Source organism: Neocloeon triangulifer, unplaced genomic scaffold (genome assembly GCF_031216515.1).
Source record: "Neocloeon triangulifer isolate White Clay Creek 2 clone unplaced genomic scaffold, ASM3121651v1 ptg000006l, whole genome shotgun sequence".
Taxonomy (NCBI): domain Eukaryota; kingdom Metazoa; phylum Arthropoda; class Insecta; order Ephemeroptera; family Baetidae; genus Neocloeon; species Neocloeon triangulifer.
In genome coordinates this window covers 3,311,691-3,334,856 of record NW_026775549.1, presented here as the reverse complement: position 1 = coordinate 3,334,856, position 23,166 = coordinate 3,311,691, and the positions used below count along the sequence as shown (strand labels likewise).

General features: G+C 35.9%; 1 protein-coding gene across 1 annotated transcript; it reads left to right on the top strand.

Moving 5' to 3' along the window:
• The first annotated feature begins 2,771 nt into the window (after nt 1-2,771).
• LOC132194472 (protein Wnt-6-like) lies at nt 2,772-13,314 on the top strand. The gene is made up of 6 exons (XM_059615769.1): nt 2,772-3,034; nt 10,657-10,877; nt 11,004-11,120; nt 11,186-11,487; nt 11,543-11,761; nt 12,115-13,314. The coding sequence occupies exons 1-6, from the start codon at nt 2,973-2,975 to the stop codon at nt 12,358-12,360; spliced, it is 1,167 nt and encodes a 388-aa protein (XP_059471752.1). The 5' UTR covers nt 2,772-2,972; the 3' UTR covers nt 12,361-13,314.
• The last annotated feature ends 9,852 nt before the right edge of the window (nt 13,315-23,166 follow it).

Sequence of the window (23,166 nt, the reverse complement as noted above, 5' to 3'; positions counted from 1 at the left end):
TTTAAGTGTTTGATAAAAGGACATGCGAAATATGCCGAGCAGTAAAACCTTTTTTCCCTCAATCAACCTTGCCAAAATGATAATGCGCAACTCTGGCTCTCTGTCTTAAAAGCCAGGACTTAATCCTCGCTGCCGTGCGCGGCCATAGGAAGCTTAATGCACACCACACACGCTCGCACACATAAATATAAATTCACTCGCTTCTAAATTTTATATTCGTGCGCTTTTTCACTTCGCCAGCCGTGAATTTATTTGCCGCTGTCCGGCCGCTAAATTTTTGACGCGATGCTTTTAAAACCATATTATTACCCAAAGTGCTCGCGCAAAATTAATTGACGATTTTAGCCACGCATTCAAACACATTCTTTCAACCCAAATCCCCGAGTTCATCTAAAATTTGAAATTCCAAAATTTTTGTTTCATATAAATAAATTTTTATAAAAATAGTTGTTTTAAATTAAGAAATTTTAGTAAAAAATTTAAACCTCTTTTTTTAAGGATTTCTTTAAATAAATAAATTAATTATTGAGAATGAGTTATTTTTCAACTAAACATGAAAAATAGAAGGAAATCGCATTGGGAATGTATTATCCATTATTATAGCGATCCTTGTTGAACAGAAAAACATTGTTAATGGCTTATTTGCCAAATTGTTAAAAATTTTACTTACTAAGTAGTTTAAAATAATCCATTGCTACAGAGAAAACGGCCCCAGTTTTATCAAGAATTGTTCTAAAATTGCTAAAATAAAAATACTCCAATCCGCCGCAGTGAGTCTCTTCAGAAAACTGAAAGTAATTTGTGCGCATTCTTATGTATTTTTTATATCAACTAATCTCTCCTTTGGTTATTTTTATATTATACAGGGCAAAAAATTGCTCTGGAATATTCTTCGATGTTCTTTGCTGAAGTTTACTTTGTCATGACATTACGACATGTAATTTAACTTCATAAAATTCAATGCCGCTGCTTTACTTAAGGGCTCAGCGTAATATTCCGCAGAATTATATACAACGAAAAGCGGCCGAAAATAGAAAAGAAAAAACTCGTTGGCATCAAGAAAGAATGAAAGACCCTGGTGAATAAAATCGCGGAGAGGCCGGAGCAATTATTTGGTAGCCGCGCATAGCTGGAATATTTAAAAAAAAGCAGCAAAGACACACGGCAGCACCTGAAACAAAAGCTCCTCTTGGCTTGAAGGATGGACAACATTCCTGATGCTCGCCAAATAACAGCACATGCAAGTAGTTGTATTTCATTATTCGTAATTTTATTATTGTATATACTGCCCGGCGCATACCATCTCATTTTATTTTTTATCCTCTTGATTCAGTTTATCTTCGAGGACAAATAGAAATTTACTGAAGTATTCCCTTAATATAGAAAATATATCAATTCATACAGAATCCCTTAAAATCCTAGAAAATTGAAAAGGCCAAATCGCCAGATGATTTTTTAGCAAGCATTTGTTAAAGGACTGTACACTTTGAATTCATAGAGGAGTGCACCGGCCATTAGAGCTGAAAAAAAAATTTATTTTTTACTATATTTTATTTTAATAATTTTAAGAAAGAAAAAATTGTCATAAAATAAACTTGGATCTAGGAAAAAAAAGTACAAATTAAAATCAGTAGATTCTAAAGCATACATAGCAGATTAATTGTAGTTAATTGTAAACCCTTTCTTCTCTTTTTTCCAATTTAAAATTTTTGTGTTGACCGAGAAGAATAATTAATAATAATTTCACATGCAAATTTAATTATTTTATATTAATTATTGAGTGGAATGTTGATGTGGAAAATGAATTTTAACGCACTTGGTCTTAGGAAACATGTATAGGAATGGGAGAATGCATAATTATATCAATTTAAAATCTTGAAATTTTTTGAATAAATTATTAGGATGAAGTTTTACTCTCCAGATTTTCAAATCTGTAAATAAATCTATATCAGATCTGGAAAATGATGGCTCAGCTCGGCACGATCTCTGGTGGTTTGTGGAAAGCCTTCTGGAAAAATAAGGATCAGGCTGAAGGCTTTACAGGATTTTATTCCGCCTTCAGAGAAATGGAGATTTTAAATCAAGGAGCAAAAGAATAATTATTATCAGAATTTGAAACCAAAAGGAGAATTTTTGAAGGCGGCTGATACAGAATACAAGTCATGTATGTCATGAGGGAGACAAGTAAAGTGATTTGTGATGCCAACGACCCTTGCCCTTAATATACCTGTGTTTACTGATATAAGCTTTGGTTTGGTGTAGTTGATAGTGGGGTGAGACAGGGTCGGACAAATTGAATTGTTCTAAAATCCAATAGTACAATACGTGAAACATGGCATTTTACAAGTCATGAACAAATAATTTAATTTCTTTCGAAATGAGTGGGCTAGAAAAAATGGCCATACATTTTTCCAGGAGTCCTATTGCCAGATTTGCTTATCTGCAAATCTGGCAATAGTGAATCCGGTCCTCAAAATTGTATATAGTACATGGCACAAAAAATAAACGCGAAGAAAATTTCAAAAGTATCACAAACGTGAAAATTACAAAAGTTAAATCTCTCTATAATATCAGAACAGGAAAAGATCAGGAGAAATCTTTTGATACGTGATATAAGATCGAAAAAAAAGCAAAACATACATAAAAAGATCAGTGCACGTACATACATACGGTTGGGCTTTTTGTCGGCACAAAACAAAGCGAATAAGAGAGGGAGACGACGGCTAGGTGAGCGAAAGGATTGAATCAGTCGTCGGAAGGTAGGGGTAGGCGCGAGGGGAAGGCGCTCGCGGAGCGGTTGCTCGGTGCTGGCGGTCGGCGGCGCGAACGCTCTCTCGTCCGCGCTCAAAGCGCAATTCACGGAAAAATACAGGGGGACCGGTCGGCCCCGATGAGTCCTGCTGACTGGACGGCGCCCCCGCAACACTCGCCGACGACGCTGCTGTGCATGGCCTGTTGTCAGTGAGCGAGCCATGGACCTCAGGTCCCTCGTCATCTGCATCATCCTCGTCTCGCCCGTCACCGGACTCTGGTGGTAAGTCCAGCTCGCATCAACCCCTCTTTTGTCACCCTTTCTTTCCCTTCGCTAAGTGAATTAAATATTCCCGAAGTTTCTCTACAATTTGTGGGGTTCAGTTTGAACATTGGTTTCAATTGTGAATAAATTTGAAATAAATTTTTTAACAGGTATTACAAAAAATCTATATTTTAAGAAAACAGAAAACGAAATTCGGCCGCGACGCTTATTCGTAATAAGTCTCCAAACCGTGGACTGACATGCTTCCCATAATGTACTGCGGCACAGCTTCCACTTCTTTGCAAAGGCGTACTTGTTGTACATACACAAATTTTGTTATTATATATTTTATTCATGCCGGTAGTAATTACTAGTTTAATACATTAAAAATTTGTTGTTATTTCAAATATTTTATATCACATTCAATCCATTCTAACATATTAGCTCAAGAGCCCTGACGTCCATAGGGAGAGTGGGCTTACTATGATATTTGATATAAATAGTTTCGGCACACGCTCTTTATCGTGGAGCCGCGATGCCACTACAAAGAATTGCAAAAATATTTAAAAAATTATTTTATAATAAATAAAAAATTAATAAATAAATTATATAATTTTTCAGGAAAAAAATAACATTTCTCATTCTTTTAAGATTTAAAATATAATACAAGTTATAAAATTGTTATTTTAACATGTTTTAAAAATATTTATTATGCAAGCAACTTATATTTTCATAATAAGCATGAATTTAGGCGTCATCAAGGGACGTTTTTAATATTAATTTATGTGTAAAATTTAATTACATTTTTATTTTCCACAATATTTATGCTTCACAAAATATTTCAGTAATAATTTTTATGGAATAATATAATAATTTTAAAATCAGAACAATTAGGTTTTTAATCACAATATATGTAAATAATTATGCAACGAAATAAATACGAGATTATTAAAAATTAAAAATACAATGCGGTCTTTGCGCTAGAGCTGAGGGTTTTTGAAAATCGTGCGCTTGCGCTCCGCTCGGGTGTATAGTCGTCTCTGCTCTCAGGTCTCATCTCTAGGTTTCTAGGTCACATCTGTGAAGTTGTAAATACGTTTCATTATTTATATTTCGTACTCATGAAAAACACAAAGACCGATTTAGAAATTTTTCTACTTGTTCTGGAAATTTGGAACTTACTTTTTATGATTGATTTTGGCAACTTTTGAATAGCGTCACCAACCGTGCAGGAACGCGATCAAAGCTAAATTTCAGATTCAAATTTTTAAATCAAGGCAGATTTTTGAGCCACGTAAGGAAAATTCATCCCCTGTCCAATTTCAAATTGATATGAAATTGATAAGGGTTCAATTGAAATTGAAAATATTAAATTGCATTTTACGAAACATTTGTTAAATTATCCAACATAAATTATTACATTGAGCAAGACAATTCATATCACTTAAGAAGCTATCCTCGGACGCTTGGTGCTCTAACTTGAGGAGCTTGTGCGGCATCAGGTTGAGCGCCTTGGATCAGTCGAGGATGTATAGCTGCCGTTGCTGACCTCGAGGAACTCACTCAGCCAAATCTTGAATAAAAAGCTTGTCTGTTTCTTAACTTAAGGCGGTGATGCTGAAGGACCGGTATTTACTCACGTCCCTTAATTTTACTGCTGTCCTTCTGGATTGGGGTCAATTTGAAGATCAGGGCGGATGGCGACGACATAGTTCCTCGCTGGTAGTGGTTTGGACACCGCCCAGGCCAGCATGGGCAATCAGGGATGAGGGCGTGAATCATTTCAAAAAGGGGAAGTATTGCCAGCCGATGAGACTTGAAGACATCATTGAAGATTTGAAGGGCTTAAATTATGATAAGATAGAGACTATATAGGTTGATTTTGAAACTGTCTGCGTCGTTTAGGACAATGGGCTAGGAATTTATGTAGTGCTTAAGTAACATTGATAAAGGAAATAAAACGAAATTAATAACATTAATGTCAAAATTTTTAAAATCATCTCAATCATCTATTCAGGTCCATCTAGGAGGGGGAGGGGTGATTCTATATTCTATTTGTCTCAACGCAATTTATAGAATTATTTTTGTATTCAAAAAAAAAGAAGTGCAAAGGAGCATAAACTAAGTTACTGGCAAAATGTTGAAGCACTTAAACCGCCTTTTGAGCAATTTAGATTAGTGACTGTTTACTCTTAATTGTTTTATGCTCTGGAGTATTCATATTCGTAGTTTGTGCGGACATTTCCTAATTAAAGCATTTCAGTTAAACGGCGTTATTCTCAAGCTCTCTCTTTTTTAAATTGAACAAAAATTATTTATAATAAATAATGAAACTGAATCAGAATGTAAAAAATGTTTAGCTCTTTTCTTAATTTACTGTTTCATTAAGTTTTTCTTTATTAAATAACTCTAGCATTATCAATTTGATTGATTTTCAATTTTGAAATTAAAATATTCATGCCAATATATTTGCATAGGAACTTATGAATGACAAATATTTTTATCTGAATTGGCTCATGTGCTCATTATATGAAGTAGATGAAAGCATATTTAGAAGTTTTAAATTCAATTCAAAACCAAACGTGAATTAATTTTTAAATAAAATAAAAACGCTTCACGGTTGTGTCAAATAATTTACCAAACAAGAGCAAATCTTTTAAATCTTTCACGGCCCCCCAAGAGCTCTTTTTCTCGAATTTCATGACGCTGAGGACCGGCTTATTTGGGCTCAATGAGTCAGATGGTCGGAGCGAGGTTGCTGCTGGAAAAAGACAATGCGTGTCAATAATTTGTGGTGGATAATGAGGTGTCGGACACGTCACTGGGGCGGTCGTTCCTCCAAAATTAGAAACGGCCAGCGCGCTCTTGCAGCATTTGGCGCCGGGGGTTTTAAAATTCGGGGGAAAATTGATGCTGCGCGTGAAAGACGCACTTTAAAAACAAATAAAGTGCGGCCCAAAACTCAATGGAGTGGCCGTTAGTGTCAGGGAACTCGAAAAAACCAAACGTGGTCCTGCTCAATTTCCTCGAGAGAAACAATTTATGTCGCTCGGCTGAGACGCGCCACACATGCAGAGGCTGGATTTTTTAACTTTACAACTATCTTGATGCTGCTGTGGGAACTTTCTAGGTGGATTATATTTAAATATTAGCCAGCTTAAATTTTACAATTATACTGTGGATATAACAAATAATAAAACGTCTTGATTAAACTTTGATATGAAGAGGTCTTTGAGGCGAAGTCTAAAAAATTAGCAATAACGTTATTTTTTAGTTTTCAATTTATTTGGTTAATCTTTCAAGGCACATTCATTTCATTTTAATTCTTTTTGCCGAAAGAAAATTTAATGTGCATCTTTCCCATATTATGTGAAAGAGCAAAAATCAATCATTCCTTTTGGAATAATATGTGACTTCAGGATACGGATGCGAGGGATTTACAGGCCGGACGTTCATAAGAATTAAGTTTATTCTTGTTAAACCGTGAAATGACCTGCCACCCGCCTCGAACATCAGTACCGCGGCACAGCTTCCACCTCTGTACAAGGTGTAATTTTGTAAAATAAATTCAAATGTTTATTTGTAAATCTCTACATTCTCCGTTCATTTCCAAAAAATATATTAAAAATTAAAAACATGCGATTTAGTTGCATTGGTGCTCCCTTATCCCCCTTCATGGCTCTAATAGGGTATTTTTTTTGTTCATTCTGTATTAACTTTGTTTAAAGGCTTTAAATTAAAGCACCACAAAACTGATCACTTTATTGAATTCAGGGAGTGGTTTTAATTTTGGGCTGTTATATGTGAGCTGTTCATAGGACGCAACTTATATAAAATATCAAATTTATTGCTGAAAATAATATATTTATTTTAAAATTTACTTTTTATTGTGGGAAAATATTTAATAAAACATAAAATAAGAAAAGAATTAATGAACTAGGAGCCGATCACTGCATGAACCCCATTTCATTTCTAACATAAAAAAATGGTAAAAATAATTTCATAATTTTTCCTTATGCTAAAAAAGAAGAAAAAAATAAGGCAATTAACTAATAAATGTTAGAGCATCAGATTGCAATAATTGCAATTACATTTTGCAAAATATCAATTCATTCCCTGCTGCTATTTTTTTATGATGACTTTTATAATTCCAAGACATCGCAAAGCTGACTAAAAAAGAAAAACTTTTCTGCCCGACAACATCCGCCTTAAGTACTCTTGAATGTATAATCAAAAAAGGCTAATTTGCATTCAGCGTCGAGTCGATTTATGTTTGCAATTACTCGGAGCTCATTTCACGCTTGATTTCGCGCGACCATCAAGTCCTTAGGCTGCGGCCTTGCTACGGATATGTTGACAGAAAGTGAGAAAAATAAACGAGCTGAAAGCAAACACGGCGGCGCGCACTTGATGTATTTAATATCGGTGTCATTGTTTTACAGCGGGCCCGAAAAGCACACTTCCCTCACTTTCCTTCGGTTTTTCGACGCAAACACACAGGAAAGCACACCTTGCAGCGAGAGACACAGGAAGGGCACCGAGGTAGCTGCCTATTTATTTTTCATTAAGGCTCGTTCGAACCGGAACAAATATATCAAATCATTTTTCTCACGGACCCCACTCAAAAAGATTGCGATGCTTCAAGCTTTTAAGAAACGGATTGCATCTAAAGCTCATTATTACACTAAATTGCAGTTAAGTAATTTTGTAAAAAGTAGAAGCTAAATAAATGAAATAAAATTAAATAATGTTTTGACTTATTTGTACTGAGCTGCTTTGTGAATTTTGAACGAGTAATCAGTGTATTAACTAAATGGAAACGCAATTCGATTAAATTGTGATTTTATCCTGTGAAGAATGTAAACATGTAGAGCAGAGCAGGACATAGTTTTTTTCCGGTTTTTTCGATGAAACAATAAACGACTAAAAAATCCCTTGAGGAAAAGCTCATTTTAAATTAAATCGCCAAGAATCAACCCTTAATTGTGAAAGTCTTCCAAAAAATGCATTTTTGTTTCAATCTTGTTTCTTCAACTAGCTTGGGTATGCAATTTTGAAAAAAGATTTCTGTTCTTTCTTTTGTTTTTCTACATTTTTCCTGATTAAACAAATAAATAAAAATAATTAAAAGTTATTTGAATTGACATAATTTTATAATTTGACTATTTCTTTAATCTTCATGGCGCTTTCCAATCTGGTATATTTTTATTTTATTCCAATTAGGCTTTCTTGACACTCAGAAGCCACAATTTTTTCCAATTAGACCAAAATTTTGAAGAAATTTTCCAGGAACTTTATTTTTGGGTTAAATATTTCTAGACTATTACGATTTCGGTTAGAATTCTCTATTTCATCTGTATTTGTGAAATTTTACGCAACTTTGATCAAATATCTCATTGACAGAGTAAGATTTTTTCCTCCTCTTGTTTTTTTTTCACTAGCTCTCAATGTGTAAACTTCAGTCTTCGAGGTTTACGAGGTTATACTATTTGTATTTTTCTCAAAACCGATTCTATAATTCTTGTTTCAAAATTTACGATTCGTTCTAGTTTCTGAGAAAAGCAGACGGAAAAAGTGCCAGGATGCATTAAAAAGAAAGTGCAAGCGGGGCGAGTGGGAACAATTTGTTTTCGCAGCGCAGCTAAATCTCGGGGTGGTGACTTCACCTCTCTGATAGATGGGTGTCAGCCGAATTCGCACGAAAAATTTCCAGCCAACTCGTAAACACACTTCCATCAAGTGTGGCGCAATGCCTCGCGCGCTCTTTCTTTTTATTGCCGGCGCGTACAAACTCGGTCCGTCCGTCCGTCCGCGTGTCTGCTCGGCGCGTCTGTCCATCACTGCGGCCGGATCAGTCATTCGCCGTAACATGATTTACGTCTCGCAAAGCGCGCTTCTTATGCGCGATATGAGCGCCCAACGTCGCGACATTGATAAATAAACGCTCCTTTGCAGCGCGCACGTGTTCTAATATCAAACTGTCTGGAACGCCTAGAGCTCATTCACGCTTTTATTGCTCGCCGCACTCTGGCAATTAGTCTCACACAAAAGACAAATTGAATGTGCTGAAGATTATTAATTCATTCCTCCCAAAAGCTCGAAGGTTCAATAAATTTAAGTCAACTTTACATTACTCCAGTAAAAATAATAGATAATAGTTTTTTTTTTTAGAAAACCATTTTTTTTCTTCAAAATTTGTTATGTGCTATTTTAATGTAAATAGAAAAATTATATACTTTTATTTGATTTATCTTCTCTTGTGAAATAGTGCATTTGGCTATTATTTAAAAACAAAAAAATTCTCTACACGGAGTCCCTGTTTAATCTAGTAATAAACTTCATTTTAGTGCCTCTTTCTGCGGATGCTTCTCATATCAATACATATGGATGAATTTATGTTGAAATTTTGAGTTTCAATCTTCCATCCAAAGCGATAACACAGTTTTCGATTTTTTTTCTATGAATATCTTTTCTTTATTAAAAATAAAATATTGAATCGTTTGTTTTATGCATATAATATATTTCAATAATTTGTTTAAATTGTAGTTTCAATGATGTTTATTTATTTATTATCGGGCATTCTCTGCCCAAATAGACAATCCATAAATTCAATTTGTTATAATTTTCGATCAGTTAATTTAAACTCGAAAACATAAAATGAATCGCTTTGTCATTTGTTGGGGAAATTATATAATTCAGCACTTCTTGTTTCGGTTCTCTTTTATAATTATTCACATCGTCAAATCCACAATTCGCAGCTCAGTGTTTTATGGGACCACTTAAGACGGAGACCTTGCGGCTCAGCTGTTGACAGACGTGGGCAGCCGGCGCTGCCGACAGAACCACGCCATTCGCACGGCGGCTCTTAATGAGCCAAGAATAAAACCGCCGCCGCCGCCTTTAGACTGCGTGGTGTCGATGATAATAAAAACAAATCCGGCTCGCTCGCTCACTCGTGCGCGGCATTTGCCAAAAATGTATCAAAATGAAACTCCATTAGTTTTTGCTTCTCGAAAGTGCTTTTAGTGAACATTCGGAGAAGGAAATTAACAAACTTGTTCGAATTTATTTTTCTTTTGCTCGGTCCTGAGGAAAAAAACTATTTGCATCTTCAATCAAATAAAGAGTTGCGTTTTGTGTGGCATTGTGTGTCTGGTCGAGCAGACGCAACGTTGCTCAACTCAGTCAGGCAGGGGACCCTGAGCACCAGGTCTGGGAGGGAATGGAGGCGTTGCTCAGGCACCAAGCGTTCGCCAATCGCGGCGCCTCGCTCGGCCGCCGGACCCTGACGCAACCACGCCTGTTTGACCGACACGCCGGCCGCTAATTTTATTACACTTTACTACTTAGGCTCATTATTCATTAATTTTCTCACGATTCAAATGTCGCATGGCATCGATTTAATGCTCGAATTATGATGTCGAGGCGGCACCAAGTTGTCAGATACGGTTCTCACGCGCTATTGCTCCGGTATGGAGATTAATTGCTGTCGTCAAAATCGAAATTTCCTTTCATTATTAATAAATTAAGCATGCAAAGATGACAACAATAAATTTTAGCACATTGCTTTTAAAAATGATCAAATTTGATAAAATTTATTTTAAAATCTTTGTTGAATTTGGTGATCCCGGATGTTCCAGGGCCGTGAGCAACCAAGTTTTGGCCGACCCGCACGTAATCTGCCGCCGGACAAAGCGGCTGCGACCACGACTGGCTGACACGTGCCGCAAAGAGCCTGGCCTGGTGAAGGAGTTGGCGAAAGGGGCTCAGCTGGGAACCAAGGAGTGTCAGTTCCAGTTCCGCAACCGCCGTTGGAATTGCACCACCGCCAAACGGAGCCTCAGAATGGTCTTGATGAGTGGTACGTTTAACCAAAGTTTCAGTTTTAAAATAAATTATTCATAAATAATTTCTAATTTATAAAAAATATAAATATTTTTTTATACAATATTTTTACTTTATTATTATTTATAATTATTTTAACCAGATACAAGAGAGAGTGGCTTTGTGAACGCCATCACCGCGGCAGGTGTGACTTATTCGGTGACCAGGGCGTGCACCACCGGTTCCTTGTTGGACTGTGGCTGTGAAAAGAAATCAAAAAGTGAGTTCTTGAAAAATAATAATTTTCCCAAATAACTCGATAATTATTCTCCTTTTGATTTGAAGATCGTGCGAGTAACACTATAAGCGCGGAGCACGCGACTGCCCTGGCGGCGGCCGCCACCCCCAAGCAGCAGCACCGCCTCCACCAGCCCAAGGGCAAGGGCCTGAAGCGGAACAAGCAGCGCAAACTGGCCGCTCTGGATCAGCCAGAGAACTCGGCCAACTCGGACTGGGAGTGGGGAGGCTGCGGCGACAACATCAACTACGGTGTCCGCAAGTCCAGGGAGTGGATGGACGCGCCCTTCCGCAAACGCAGCGACATCAAAACGTTGGTGATGCTGCACAACAACGACGCTGGGAGACTGGTGAGTTCACAAGTTCAAAAGAATATTGCCCTAGAGCAGCTCGTTTTCGGCGCAGGCGGTGAAAAACCACATGAGGCTGGAATGCAAGTGCCACGGTCTGTCAGGTTCCTGCACCCTGAAAACCTGCTGGAGCAAGATGCCAGCTTTCAGGGATATCGGCAACAGGCTGAAGGACCACTTCGACGGGGCCATCAAAGTGCTGCCATCTAACGACGGAAGGAGCTTCATGGCGGCCGGCGACCCTTCCATTAAGCCACATGGGAGGGAGGACATTGTAAGGATTTTATTTTTTATTTCACATTTTTCTTCTTCTTATAACTGAATTTTAGTTAAAAAAGCTTCCGATTTGAATAAAATTGGTACAAAAGCTTGAACGGGAATCAAATTTATCAAGATTGTGTGCCATATTTAGGCAACCCGCTAATCCTGCATGTCAAGAATTGGTCTATTTAGCCCATTTCAGGTGTTTTTTTCGTGCTTCACAGACTTATTGTCACAAAATGTTGTCAAATTTGGTCAGTTCAAGCCCAAACATTGCTCTTGTATCCAATTTGGAAAATCTCTTTTTGTAAAACACTTTCTTTTGCAGGGTAATTTATGTTAACCCTTCGTGTACTTTTTGTGCAGGTCTATTCGGAGGACTCGCCGGACTTCTGCACTTTCAACAACCGCACCGGCTCGCTGGGAACGCAAGGCCGGGTGTGCAATGGCAGCAGTGCGGGGGTCGGCGGTTGCGACCTGCTGTGCTGCGGCAGAGGTCACGACTCCAGGTACATCAAGGACGTGTTCACCTGCCGGTGCCGCTTCAAGTGGTGCTGCAATGTGACCTGCGAAACTTGTCAGGAACGGCGGCCCCTTTACACGTGTCGATAGGCTTATCTTTGATCTTGTCGAGCCACCGAGAGAAAATACGTAAAAATTGAATTAAAAATATAAACCGACGAGAGTGAGCGGCGAGTTGGGATCTGTGCGCGAATGGCGAGTCACTAGAATTTAGGAATTTGCATAAGGAGTATAGATAAATCGCTTTTGTGCATGACACTATCAAACAGACAAAAGTGCCTATAACACCTTCCGCTTGCTGTTTGTAGAAATTAAATCTGTCGACGTAATTTTTTATGATTATATACCTATATTTATGTGATCATTCGATAATTAGCAAATCTGAGAGCAATTTATTTTCAAAAAGTGGGATCGTTCCTGTGCCCTTTGATTGAACTGAAATAATCTTAATAACTTTATAAGGTTTAGTATAGAATGGATTTGTGAATTATTGTGATTGTTGGGAAGAGCGGATGCACCGCGGCGGCCGTGCGTTTCTTTGATGTCGGTCATTTTAGCAAACATCTGCTAGTAATTGTGACACACTTTCTTCTCTCTTTAAAATTTTTGTATGGACTGAGAGGAATTAAATAATAAAGATTTAAAAACATTGGAGACAAATATGAGCTTGAAATAAAAAACAGTTCTACCTGTTTTGGTCTGCAACCCTCTCCCAATCACTCATTTTTTTTTTTTAATTTTTATTGAGCTGGACTTTATTTACTTGGCGACCTGCAATGTTCTAACACTTTCATTCTGGATTTGTTAAAAAAAATGGTTCAACAATTTTTGCAAGTTTTCGTATTATTTTTCTTACTCATCACAGTGACCAAAACTGGTAGAATTGTTACAAAAATGGACAAGTAAAAAGCGAGCTTTTTACTCCAATAACGTGTCTACAAGTGCAACTCCTTCTCTCAAATTAAGAATATTTTATGTCTCAACGTTTGTGCTGTTTATAACAATAAAGGGCCATATTTTATGCTAAAATTTTTTCTTTTTAGATTCAGAAAGGAAAAGGCAGATCCCAGTGTCACTATTTTTAATTAGGGGTACTTGAAAAAAAATCAGTCATCTCTTCTTTCTCTGAAGAAGGAAAGGAAACTCGGCAAATCGGTACTAGATAATTGAATTGAAGTCAAATTCATAATTTAAATTTTGATTTACTTTGGACTTTGGGGATTTTTTATATTTATTGAATACAATTTCAACATGAATTTATTTTATACGTTAATGGGAAAAAATTTAATTTATTTATTTGAGTGCTGCCAAGATTGCTGGAGATTAGGTTGGATGGCGTATTTTTTTCACGCACAAGAATCTCAAATTAGCTTATGAATGAGCGTGTCGCCAGAATAAATAATCCCCTTAGAATTCTGGCGAGTATTATTTTGAAAATGGAGCTGCCAGCAGTTGAGAGGAATTTCCTATTCAGCCAAGAGGCGGGTAATTTTCCACGGTCGTGTGTGTTTTTATGGACTATGGCATGCCGAGTGTATTAAATAAAAAAAGAGAAAATTTCCTTGTGCATAGCATGAAAGATTGTGCGCGAGAGAGGTGTATAAATAAATTTTGAGTTATAGAGCTATCAGGTTATTTGAAGTAAGATTGGATGAGAAAGACGTGTAATTAGTTGGGTGGGGAGCCATATCCTACCAGTATGGACCACCCAGGCTCTTGGGTGTGAAACAACCAATCCACTAACACCTTGCCCGCACACCTTGCAACTCGGCTAATAAATAAACACCAGGAGGCTTCCTTTAGGGTAGAACAACTTATTAAACGCGCCGGAATTTAATAACACGGGGGGCGCTCGGCTCGGCATTTATGATGTGCGTCGGCCCCGCATGTTGGCCCTTTCGACCAAATTCTCCGAAGAGCCCCTCCGCACCTTCGATGCCCATGGCGACCTTGTTATTTTTTATTAGAAAGTTTCATAACAAAATATTTATACATAAAAATGCCAAAGATCCATTAAGTTTGTTAAGAGCAAGATTAGATTATTTTTGCTGGAGACAAAATTTTCACCTGGTCTTTCTAAATTAATTATATCTTTATAATTGTCCATCCCTCTTGGTAATGGCGGCAGCTGAAGAAGTCCAGGGCAAAATAGATAATTCAGCCTGCATGGTGGCTCCTACCTGGGCCATTGGATAATACAGGTTGGAGTTTAAAGCCAAGGAATTGGAAGGTCAAGCGGCTGACGCTGCTGTAGAGTGGGAATGTCCACATGAAACAAAGAAATGCATCCGAAAAATAATTATTTTCGCAGTTTCGCAAATTTTTTTTATCAAAGTATATTTCATTAAAAAGTATAAAAACATTTAAATGGCAGCTTTTGAATTTCGTCGGACTAGAAAAGTATTTTGTTTTGTAATAAAATAAAAAGTAGGCAAAAAAAAACTTTCACTTTGTCTATTTTCCGCTCATTTAGAAAAGTGAAAATTCCTTTTATCAAAAGTAAAAATATGATTAAACCCTGGAACAAGATTTTATTGTAGAACTCAGAAGAACTAAAATTTTGCTTAAAAATTTTAAAATTTTCAAAAAAAAATTGATTTTTTATGATGATTTTTAATATGGTAGAAATAAAACTTATACCAAGAGCTACTTCAAGGTGAAATTTGTGCGTTTAATGAATGCTCTCACGTACGACATTGGGCTTTTAAAAAACGTAAAAAATGACAGCAGCAGTGCACATCTGCCAGGCGTACAACCGCGGTCGGTTGCTAATATTTTTCATTAAATCGTCCAAGTATTGCTAAAAAACTGCACAGCAATCCTTTTAAAGCACAAGCACCAATATCAATATAATATATTAATTAAATAAAAGACGATGATTTCATCTGGAAAACATGAACTAAAAGCGCATTATTAAATAATTACAATGTTATTATTTTTTTGGGACTACTTTTTCTTGAAAAAAAAGTTGTAGAAAAACTTGGTGAAATAAGTATGCAGAAATGCATCGATAACACCTCTCAGCCAAAGCAGATTTTCCCTGAGATGGGAATCCATTATGCATAATGACTGCGGAATTAAATGAGAATTCTCCTTAAAAATTCGTTTTATTAAAGCAAATGGAAAATGTAAAAAAGTATGTAATACGAAATTGGTCAAATTTCTGAAACTAAAGCAGCTTTATTTTGTAATTAAAATTAACCAAAAACAAATATATAACAATAATAATTGTTATATCATCAAATTATATCATGAGTGCTTGCAATATAAAATATAATTCAACCTTAAGTTCCAAAAGTTAAGAAAATTATACAATTGACAGACAAATTTTTTTTATAATTATTATGAGGAACATCAACAAAGAGATTTTCTCGCGGGCTTTTAACATCTCGAGAAAATATCTTAATAGAATATCTCGCAATATAATAATAAAAGTTTAAACACATGTTGAGCGCGTGTGTGTATTTTCTGTAAGTATATACTCGGTGATCGCGTGAAACAATTCACTTATTATGGAGCCGCCACACAGCAAAGCGTTCTCAAATAAACTAATAACCATCGCCGCAATTAATCACCCATCGGCGTGGAATTAATATTAAATATCTGCTTGAACTCGGCGGTGCGTGGGCGGTGCGCATGCTGTCGGAAAGGAAGGTCAGGGGTCGGATCCGTGGTCTGGATGTGGCACCGAGGGCCCCTCGCAGCTTCGTGGAGGTCCTGGCCGAACCGAGGAACCAAAGGCTCAAGGCGATTTCTCTCTCTCTCTCTCTCGCTCGCTCTGTGGCAACGCGCACCAGGGTGGGGCGGTGACGTGTTATTTATTATAGTTTTTAATGTTGCCAGCTGAGTTTAATGATGGCATCATCCTGCGAGACCTCAGGCACCCCGTCGTGCGCTGCCTCATTCCTCTCGGGATTAACCGACCGGATATACAAGTACCGAGAGGACCATCGGCCAAAATTAAAAGTGCCAAAAGGGCAGAGTCCTCCTTGGTTCTGCTCGTGCAGACGTTAAAGTCTCCAGAGAGCACCAAATTAATTTTATCATTTTATTTATTCGTTAATAGCTCAAAATCTTAAATAATATTGTGTTAAGAAAATTTTTTAATTATGTATAATTAAATAAAATTAAATGAAATGAAGAGTAATGAATTCGTAAGCTACAATGGCAATATTTTAGTTACACAGCCCAAAATAATAATTATAAATTAATAATTATTTATTTTAAAATCATTGTTTAATTTTGAAATGTATCTCTATTATCTTGGGTTTTAAAAATACTCTTCGCATTAAAATATTTTATTTCATTTAGACCAGATATATGGTAAACTGCCTTTGGATGCCAAAATTTTGGATTTTCCAAAAATTCAGTTTCTCAGGTACTCTTTGCTGATTACAGTCAATAATTCTTAATTGCATAGGAACCTTGGAAGTTCAAAATATGAAGATAAAATCCTTTTTTTTTTAATCAATGTCTTTGATTCAATAAAATATTTAGCCTAAAAAAAGCGTGTTGAGTGTTTTTTTGGAGGCGCCTGAGGTGAAAAAGCCACGTCACCACGCAAGAGTCTGATTTCGCATAAAATTAATTTTATGTGTTCACGGCGGTGACGGCAGCAGAAAAATGAGCGGTGGCCGGCTAATTTTAATAAAAACAAGTTAATTTGCCTGATGGTGCGCGCCGACCAGAGTGCTGGGTCCAACTTCTTCTTCACTCTCCCTCCCGCTCGCTCACTCTCGGCTCGAAGAAATTATAAATAAAAACACGTTCGTCACAGGTGTGTTTGTTGTGTAACCAAACCATTTTCTCAGCTATTAAAGCAACAGCCTTTAATTACTGTGCATGAAGATCTATACACAATTAAAATTTAAAACAAAAGTAAACTGGTATGTACTTGTTTTATGCCGCAGCCGTGGAGTCATTTTAAAAGCTTAATTGCTTTCTGGCCAGTCTCTGCAGGTCTTTATTTCTATATTAAATTTTCTTTTTCACACTTTGTGATATACTTAAAATTTCAATGAGCGAAATAGAGTTTAATGTCTCATTTTTTCCTTCATTATTTAAAAATAATTTTATTTAATTTTTTAACTCATTTGCAAATAATTATTTTTCCAAATTACATTATTTCTAAATTCTTAGCTTGAATATCCGTATTTCTGAATATTGTGCAATTATTTGATCAAATTAAATATTTTCGCCGGCTGCTGAGACTATAGAAAGGAAAAACTTGGTTTCAAAAATACCCATGAGCCATTCCCGGAAACGGAGCTCGCTCTCGTCGAATCAATTGTCAGAAAAGCATGCAGGCGTGCTCCAGCACTCATTCGGTATTTTGAGAGGAGACGATTTTTCATCTCGAATGTCAATCCCACGAGAAGCGCAACAATATAAACCGGTACAGCGAGATACAAAATTCAAACATCCTAATTAGCTGCGCGATCAAAATCCCGCGTGCCATTCGTTTCTCCCTTTCTCTCTGCGCGCGGACGAGAGCGAGCGGGCGCACGATTAATAATTTATTTAAAAACCCATCTAGCTGCGTTGTAAGTGGGCATCATCAATTAGCCAAGAATATGCTTGTATAAGCCTACTAATTGTGGGCCTGTTTCCAAATAGAGAAATTGATAGCCCTAATGCTCCACATACATTTTATTATATGTACATAAATTTTCGGCTCCGCGCAAACTTTCAACTTTGACAAAAATGAAATATTTAAAATATTAAGTAATAAAATATCTTAATAAATAATCATGAAGAAAATGAAAAACTTTCTTAACCACTTATTTTATAAACAGTGCTTTTAATTTTTTTAACCTTAACCTATAATAATCTCAAGAATACATAAGATAATGACTATATTTTTAAAGTCCAATGCAAACCACTAAAAGAAGCAAAGGGGGCGAATCATCATCAAATTTTTACTTTTATTAAAATTTCCAAAAAAAGAGAAACCTTCCCCTTAACCTCTACGATTTTGGTGACTACATCAAAGTAAATGCAAAAAAAAAATATTGAGGCACTTCAACATCACAAAATGTTAACATCCCCCAAGAACCCCCCCTTAATTATATTATGTACAAATTATATAATTTTTGTCCCCCCAATTTAGTTTTCCGCCCAGGATGGTCAGGAGTCACCTTTTCGGTCACAAGGCCAGCGCTTATCTATGTTTTACGGGAGGAACGCTTGGGTCTCCAACGAATTAAAGAAACTTTTATCCAAAGCTCTTTCTGTGGTCCATTATGGAGATGTGCACAGCCACAGACCATGGGATCTATCATTTATAAATCCCTGGCCAGTTGCTTTCCTGCGCTACCTCGTCGCTATAATCTATACGCATACAAATATTCGAAATACTTTCCCCTTTCCTGACCACACTCCGCGGCCACCTTCCGTTCCGAACGCGGCACAAATGATGATGTGACACTTAATGGCCCAAATAAACATGAGGCTTTATTGCATTGGGGGTCCTGCAGCAGGTAGCGACTGACCGACGACAAACGGCTCTTTTGCTTCGAAACGACCTTCGCAAGGATGAGATGATTTTTCCTTGTTTATGCTGATTGTGTTGCAACACGTCTTGGATAAAACTGCAAAAAACTCAAATCCCAGAATAATCTTTAATTTAATCATTAATTTGACGTCTATACGGTAATTGCCATTGAAAACTTGATAGTGAAATTTCTTCAACATGAAATATTATCAATTTCACTACTCAGACACTTAATATTTAATTTAATTTTTTAAAAGTTTCAAAAATGTAGAATAATACACAATAAAGCAAGATGGCTTGATCCTGTTTTAACTAATAATATTATCTTTAATTAAAATACATAAATAACTTATTAAAAAAAATAAATAATTTTTTTTTAATAAAACTTCTAAATATATATTTTTTAATTTTATTTTATTCTGTGCAAAATATTAATGAAGTATCAATCGAATTTGTTGCACATACGATCTATTAAGTAAAACAAGTAAACTAAAATTTTGACATTGTGGCCTAAAAAAATCAAAATTAAAATGGGTCCTGCAAGCTAATGTGCGCACAGACAAAATGCAAGTTTTTAATTATTCTATTAGAGCTTTAAAAATTATTTTCGATACTAACAAATAAATAATGAACAGATACGATAAAACTTTAGAATGAAGATTTTCCAACTGCATTTTTGTTTAACTGACAGAAAGAGCATCTGCAGTCAAATTTATGAGCACTTGAAAGATTGATTATGCCTCCTGGAAGATGGCAAGCAAATTGCGGCTGCTGGAGCATGTTTCAATTAATTAATTGTCACTGGAGAAGATATTTGGCCAGGGCGCAGCTCTAATTTATTTTTGTTTCTGCATAAGCAATTAGGCCGTCAGGAAAAACGAGCAGGTCGACGAGAGCCGTAGCGCGGCCGGGATTAATTTCATAACGTGTTGGGGGCAGGCTGCGGTTTAATTTATGTAGAGACAGCCGGCGAGCGATCAATAAATAACGGCCGTGATAAATGAATTGTTTAAATTCTACTCAACCACCCAGCAGTGAAACATTTATTTTCATTTTCGTTCAAACTCGTTCTCACATACACACGGCCCTATTGTATTATTTAATATTTAATCATCGAGAGATAAATTAAATGCAAAAGTTTAACCACGCAAGACAATGTGTGAGGTCTCCAGAAACAACAATCATGCACTCTCTCGCTCATGCGAACAATGAGCGAAATTTTGAGTTATTGCCGAACAAGCACGGACATGTTCATTAATAATGAGTAATGCTGTTCAATTTGCTTTCATTAATTAATCGATAAAAATAATTCCATGTTGCTATAAAAAGAAGGTTGTTTACTTTTTTCAATATTCCAAATATAATCAAAAAAATTTGAAACCTCCTTTCCAGATTTTTCTTCTCTCTTTCTTTTCTATTTTCCAGACTTACAAGTTTTAGCAACAAATAGAAATGCCAGCGAATATTGCTCGATTTTTTTCTCTCTCCTTAAATTTGACCTACAAAAAATAACAAAATTATGAAGTAAAAAAAGTCATCAATTAAGTAATATTGCAATTTCCATAAATTTAATTTCATCAATTATTGTTCCTCAATTGAAAAGGCATTTTTGTCTCTCTTGAATCCTCTCAGCTTTTATAAATATAAAAATATTTAGGGCATACTAGATAAATTATATAAGAGGGCCCCCCAGCTGAGTGAGCTTTTTCTCTCTCGCAGGTTCTTTTTTCAAAAGAAACGTACTAATGGGCAATTAGCGCTAGCAGCTGGATGTGGTTTTGTTTATACTGAATGAGCGTTTCTTATAGTGAGATTAAAGGGTGTTTGGACGCAAAATTTAAGTGCCAATTTTCTTACGGGGTCAATTTATCATTTTCACCCGTAAATTAAGAGACAACCCACAAAATTGGCCTACACTTTTTTGGGAAACTTCCATGGGAGCTGATAAAATTAGATTGATTTTCTTACATTTTTTTCTTTTGCTTAATTTTTTTCAAATGACACTAACATCGTAGGCCATTTTCATAATAATGTAGGTTTCCGCATTAAATGTAAGAAAAATAATCGTTGGATTTCAACGGTTGAAAAAGCACCGATTGCTTCCCCTTTTTTTAAATACTTGACAAATCCATAGTGAAACATAATTTTATTACAATGGTTTTCTTAATTTTAATTTTAATAAGTTTTTCATTGGATATTTAACTGGAAAATAATTTCTAGCAAGCACCATAAGTGACTTATTTGACTTATCTAATTCCTGAAAGCCTTTTCGCAATCTTACACCGGTATGTCGTTTAGAGGAAGGTGGGAGGTCCTAAAAGATTTCCCACAGACGCGTTATCTTTCTCGCACGTCAACCGCTCATCAAATAATGGTATGGTGGATGCAAACACCATAAAGTATATAATCACTAAAAATTCTCTTCAATAATAATTTAAAAACAAAATATTTCCAGTTTAATTTTCATTAGATAGAAAAATTTTAATTATTGGAAAATGCTTGGAAAATTAATTCAAATATTTTATTGTTACAAATTGCAAAAATTTATTCCCATCTAAGTCAATTGTAAATCAGATCCACTATTTTGAAACCATCAATTTGTATCTTTGAAATTGCATTGTTCAAAAGTACAAATTTTTTCTGGCTATTGAATACATAGCCAATTTTTTTACATTTTCTTGTTAACATTAAAGGTATTGCAGAGCAAGAATATTTGTGGTAATATGAAGATGTAGAATGGTATAAATATATTTAAATTCTCTAACTCGTGCATACATTTATGTTCTCAATAAAACATAATTTAATTATTATCTCTCTGGACTGGACTAACTGGACTGTCAGTTTTAAGTTTGTTAAACGTTCAAATCATCCCTGATAAGCTAATTTATCTATAATTTTCAAAACAATTTCGTTGAAATCATTACAAAATTTTCTGGTTGGGTTTTTTTCACATTTCACACAGTTGGAAATATTTATGTAATTGCTGTCTTAAATTTTTTCAAGTTTTGCGCTGGGCCGTCGCAGGTCCCACAGCAGTAGCATAAAAAGCAATTACGAATTCCGCGGCAATAAAAATATTTTTCATAATAATTAATTATAAAATAACTGGTTCTTGATGTCTCCTAAACGCCAGCACAAAAAGTGAAGTCATTTGTAATTCCGACCATAGAGTCGCAAAAAGTGACCACATAAATCTTCGAAAGATCTCTCAGCGAGCCCAACGACGCATGTTATATGGTCGCTTTTATACATATAAATACCACACCAAGGTATTATGTTATGCTATGCGCGAGTCTGCCGCCGGTGTGTATAATAAATATTTCTCTCTTCCATCTCTTCATCCGCCAAGAAGCAAAAGGAGCAGGCCACTCTGCTCTCTCATGGAATGGACATGCCTGTTCTGAAGGCTGTTCATTATTTCGCCGCAGCAGATTAAAACATGCATATCACTGCCTGTCTTTCCTCCTTGTTCTCATTTCACACGCAACCAGCAACTCCTTAAATGACATTCTGGGAATTTATTATTGCAGCACACAGTGAGCAGAAGTGGACATTTGACCAAATTTAAAGAAACAAATTTGACTGATAATATGCAAAATTGGGCTTTTTTCTATCTAAAATTTTATTTCGTGCTTGTTTTTAAGAGAGTGGAATAATTTACGGATACAAGAAGATCAGAGTTGATTCGCGATTCTGACCACCACTAATATAAATTTACGGCCATCCAGCAGTGAGTTATTCCCGTTTCTTTTTCGCTAAGACTGCTCCTGGCTTGTAAGCGGAACAAAGGGGCTTTTTACGCACGCAGCAGCCTTGTGTTCTCGGGCTGGTGATGTGTTCTGTCAGATAGTTTCTCCGGCAGACAAGCCACAATTTGTCACCGCTACCAAGGAATGATCGCAATGTTAATATTTAAAACTCTTGTTTTCATCTCTCTCCTCCACGCACTGCTTTCTGCCAGACGCAAATGTTCAAGAGGTCGACGCGACCATGTAATTTTCCTATGTTTCTTTCATAATTTTGTTTAAACGGAGCTACAAAAAATGACTTATATACTCAATTTCAAAAATTGTAATCTAAACAAACTTATCTTATTTTTAATTTTATTAATATAGTATTATATTATAATAATTCACGCAGTATAACATAAATATTGCCTACAGAAAAGTCAAATGAATTTTTTTATTCTTATATTGTTTAAAAAAGCAATTCTGAAGCCAAAATATAAATATTTATTATTTTGACAAAAAAAGCAAACAACTATAAATGCATTTAGTGCTAGAAGGTAATTCATGACTGAATAAAAAAATATAATTATTATATAATTTCAAAAATTATATATACAAAATGAATTTTTGTCTTTATAAGGCTAAAATTATTAAATGGCATGTATTAAAATAATA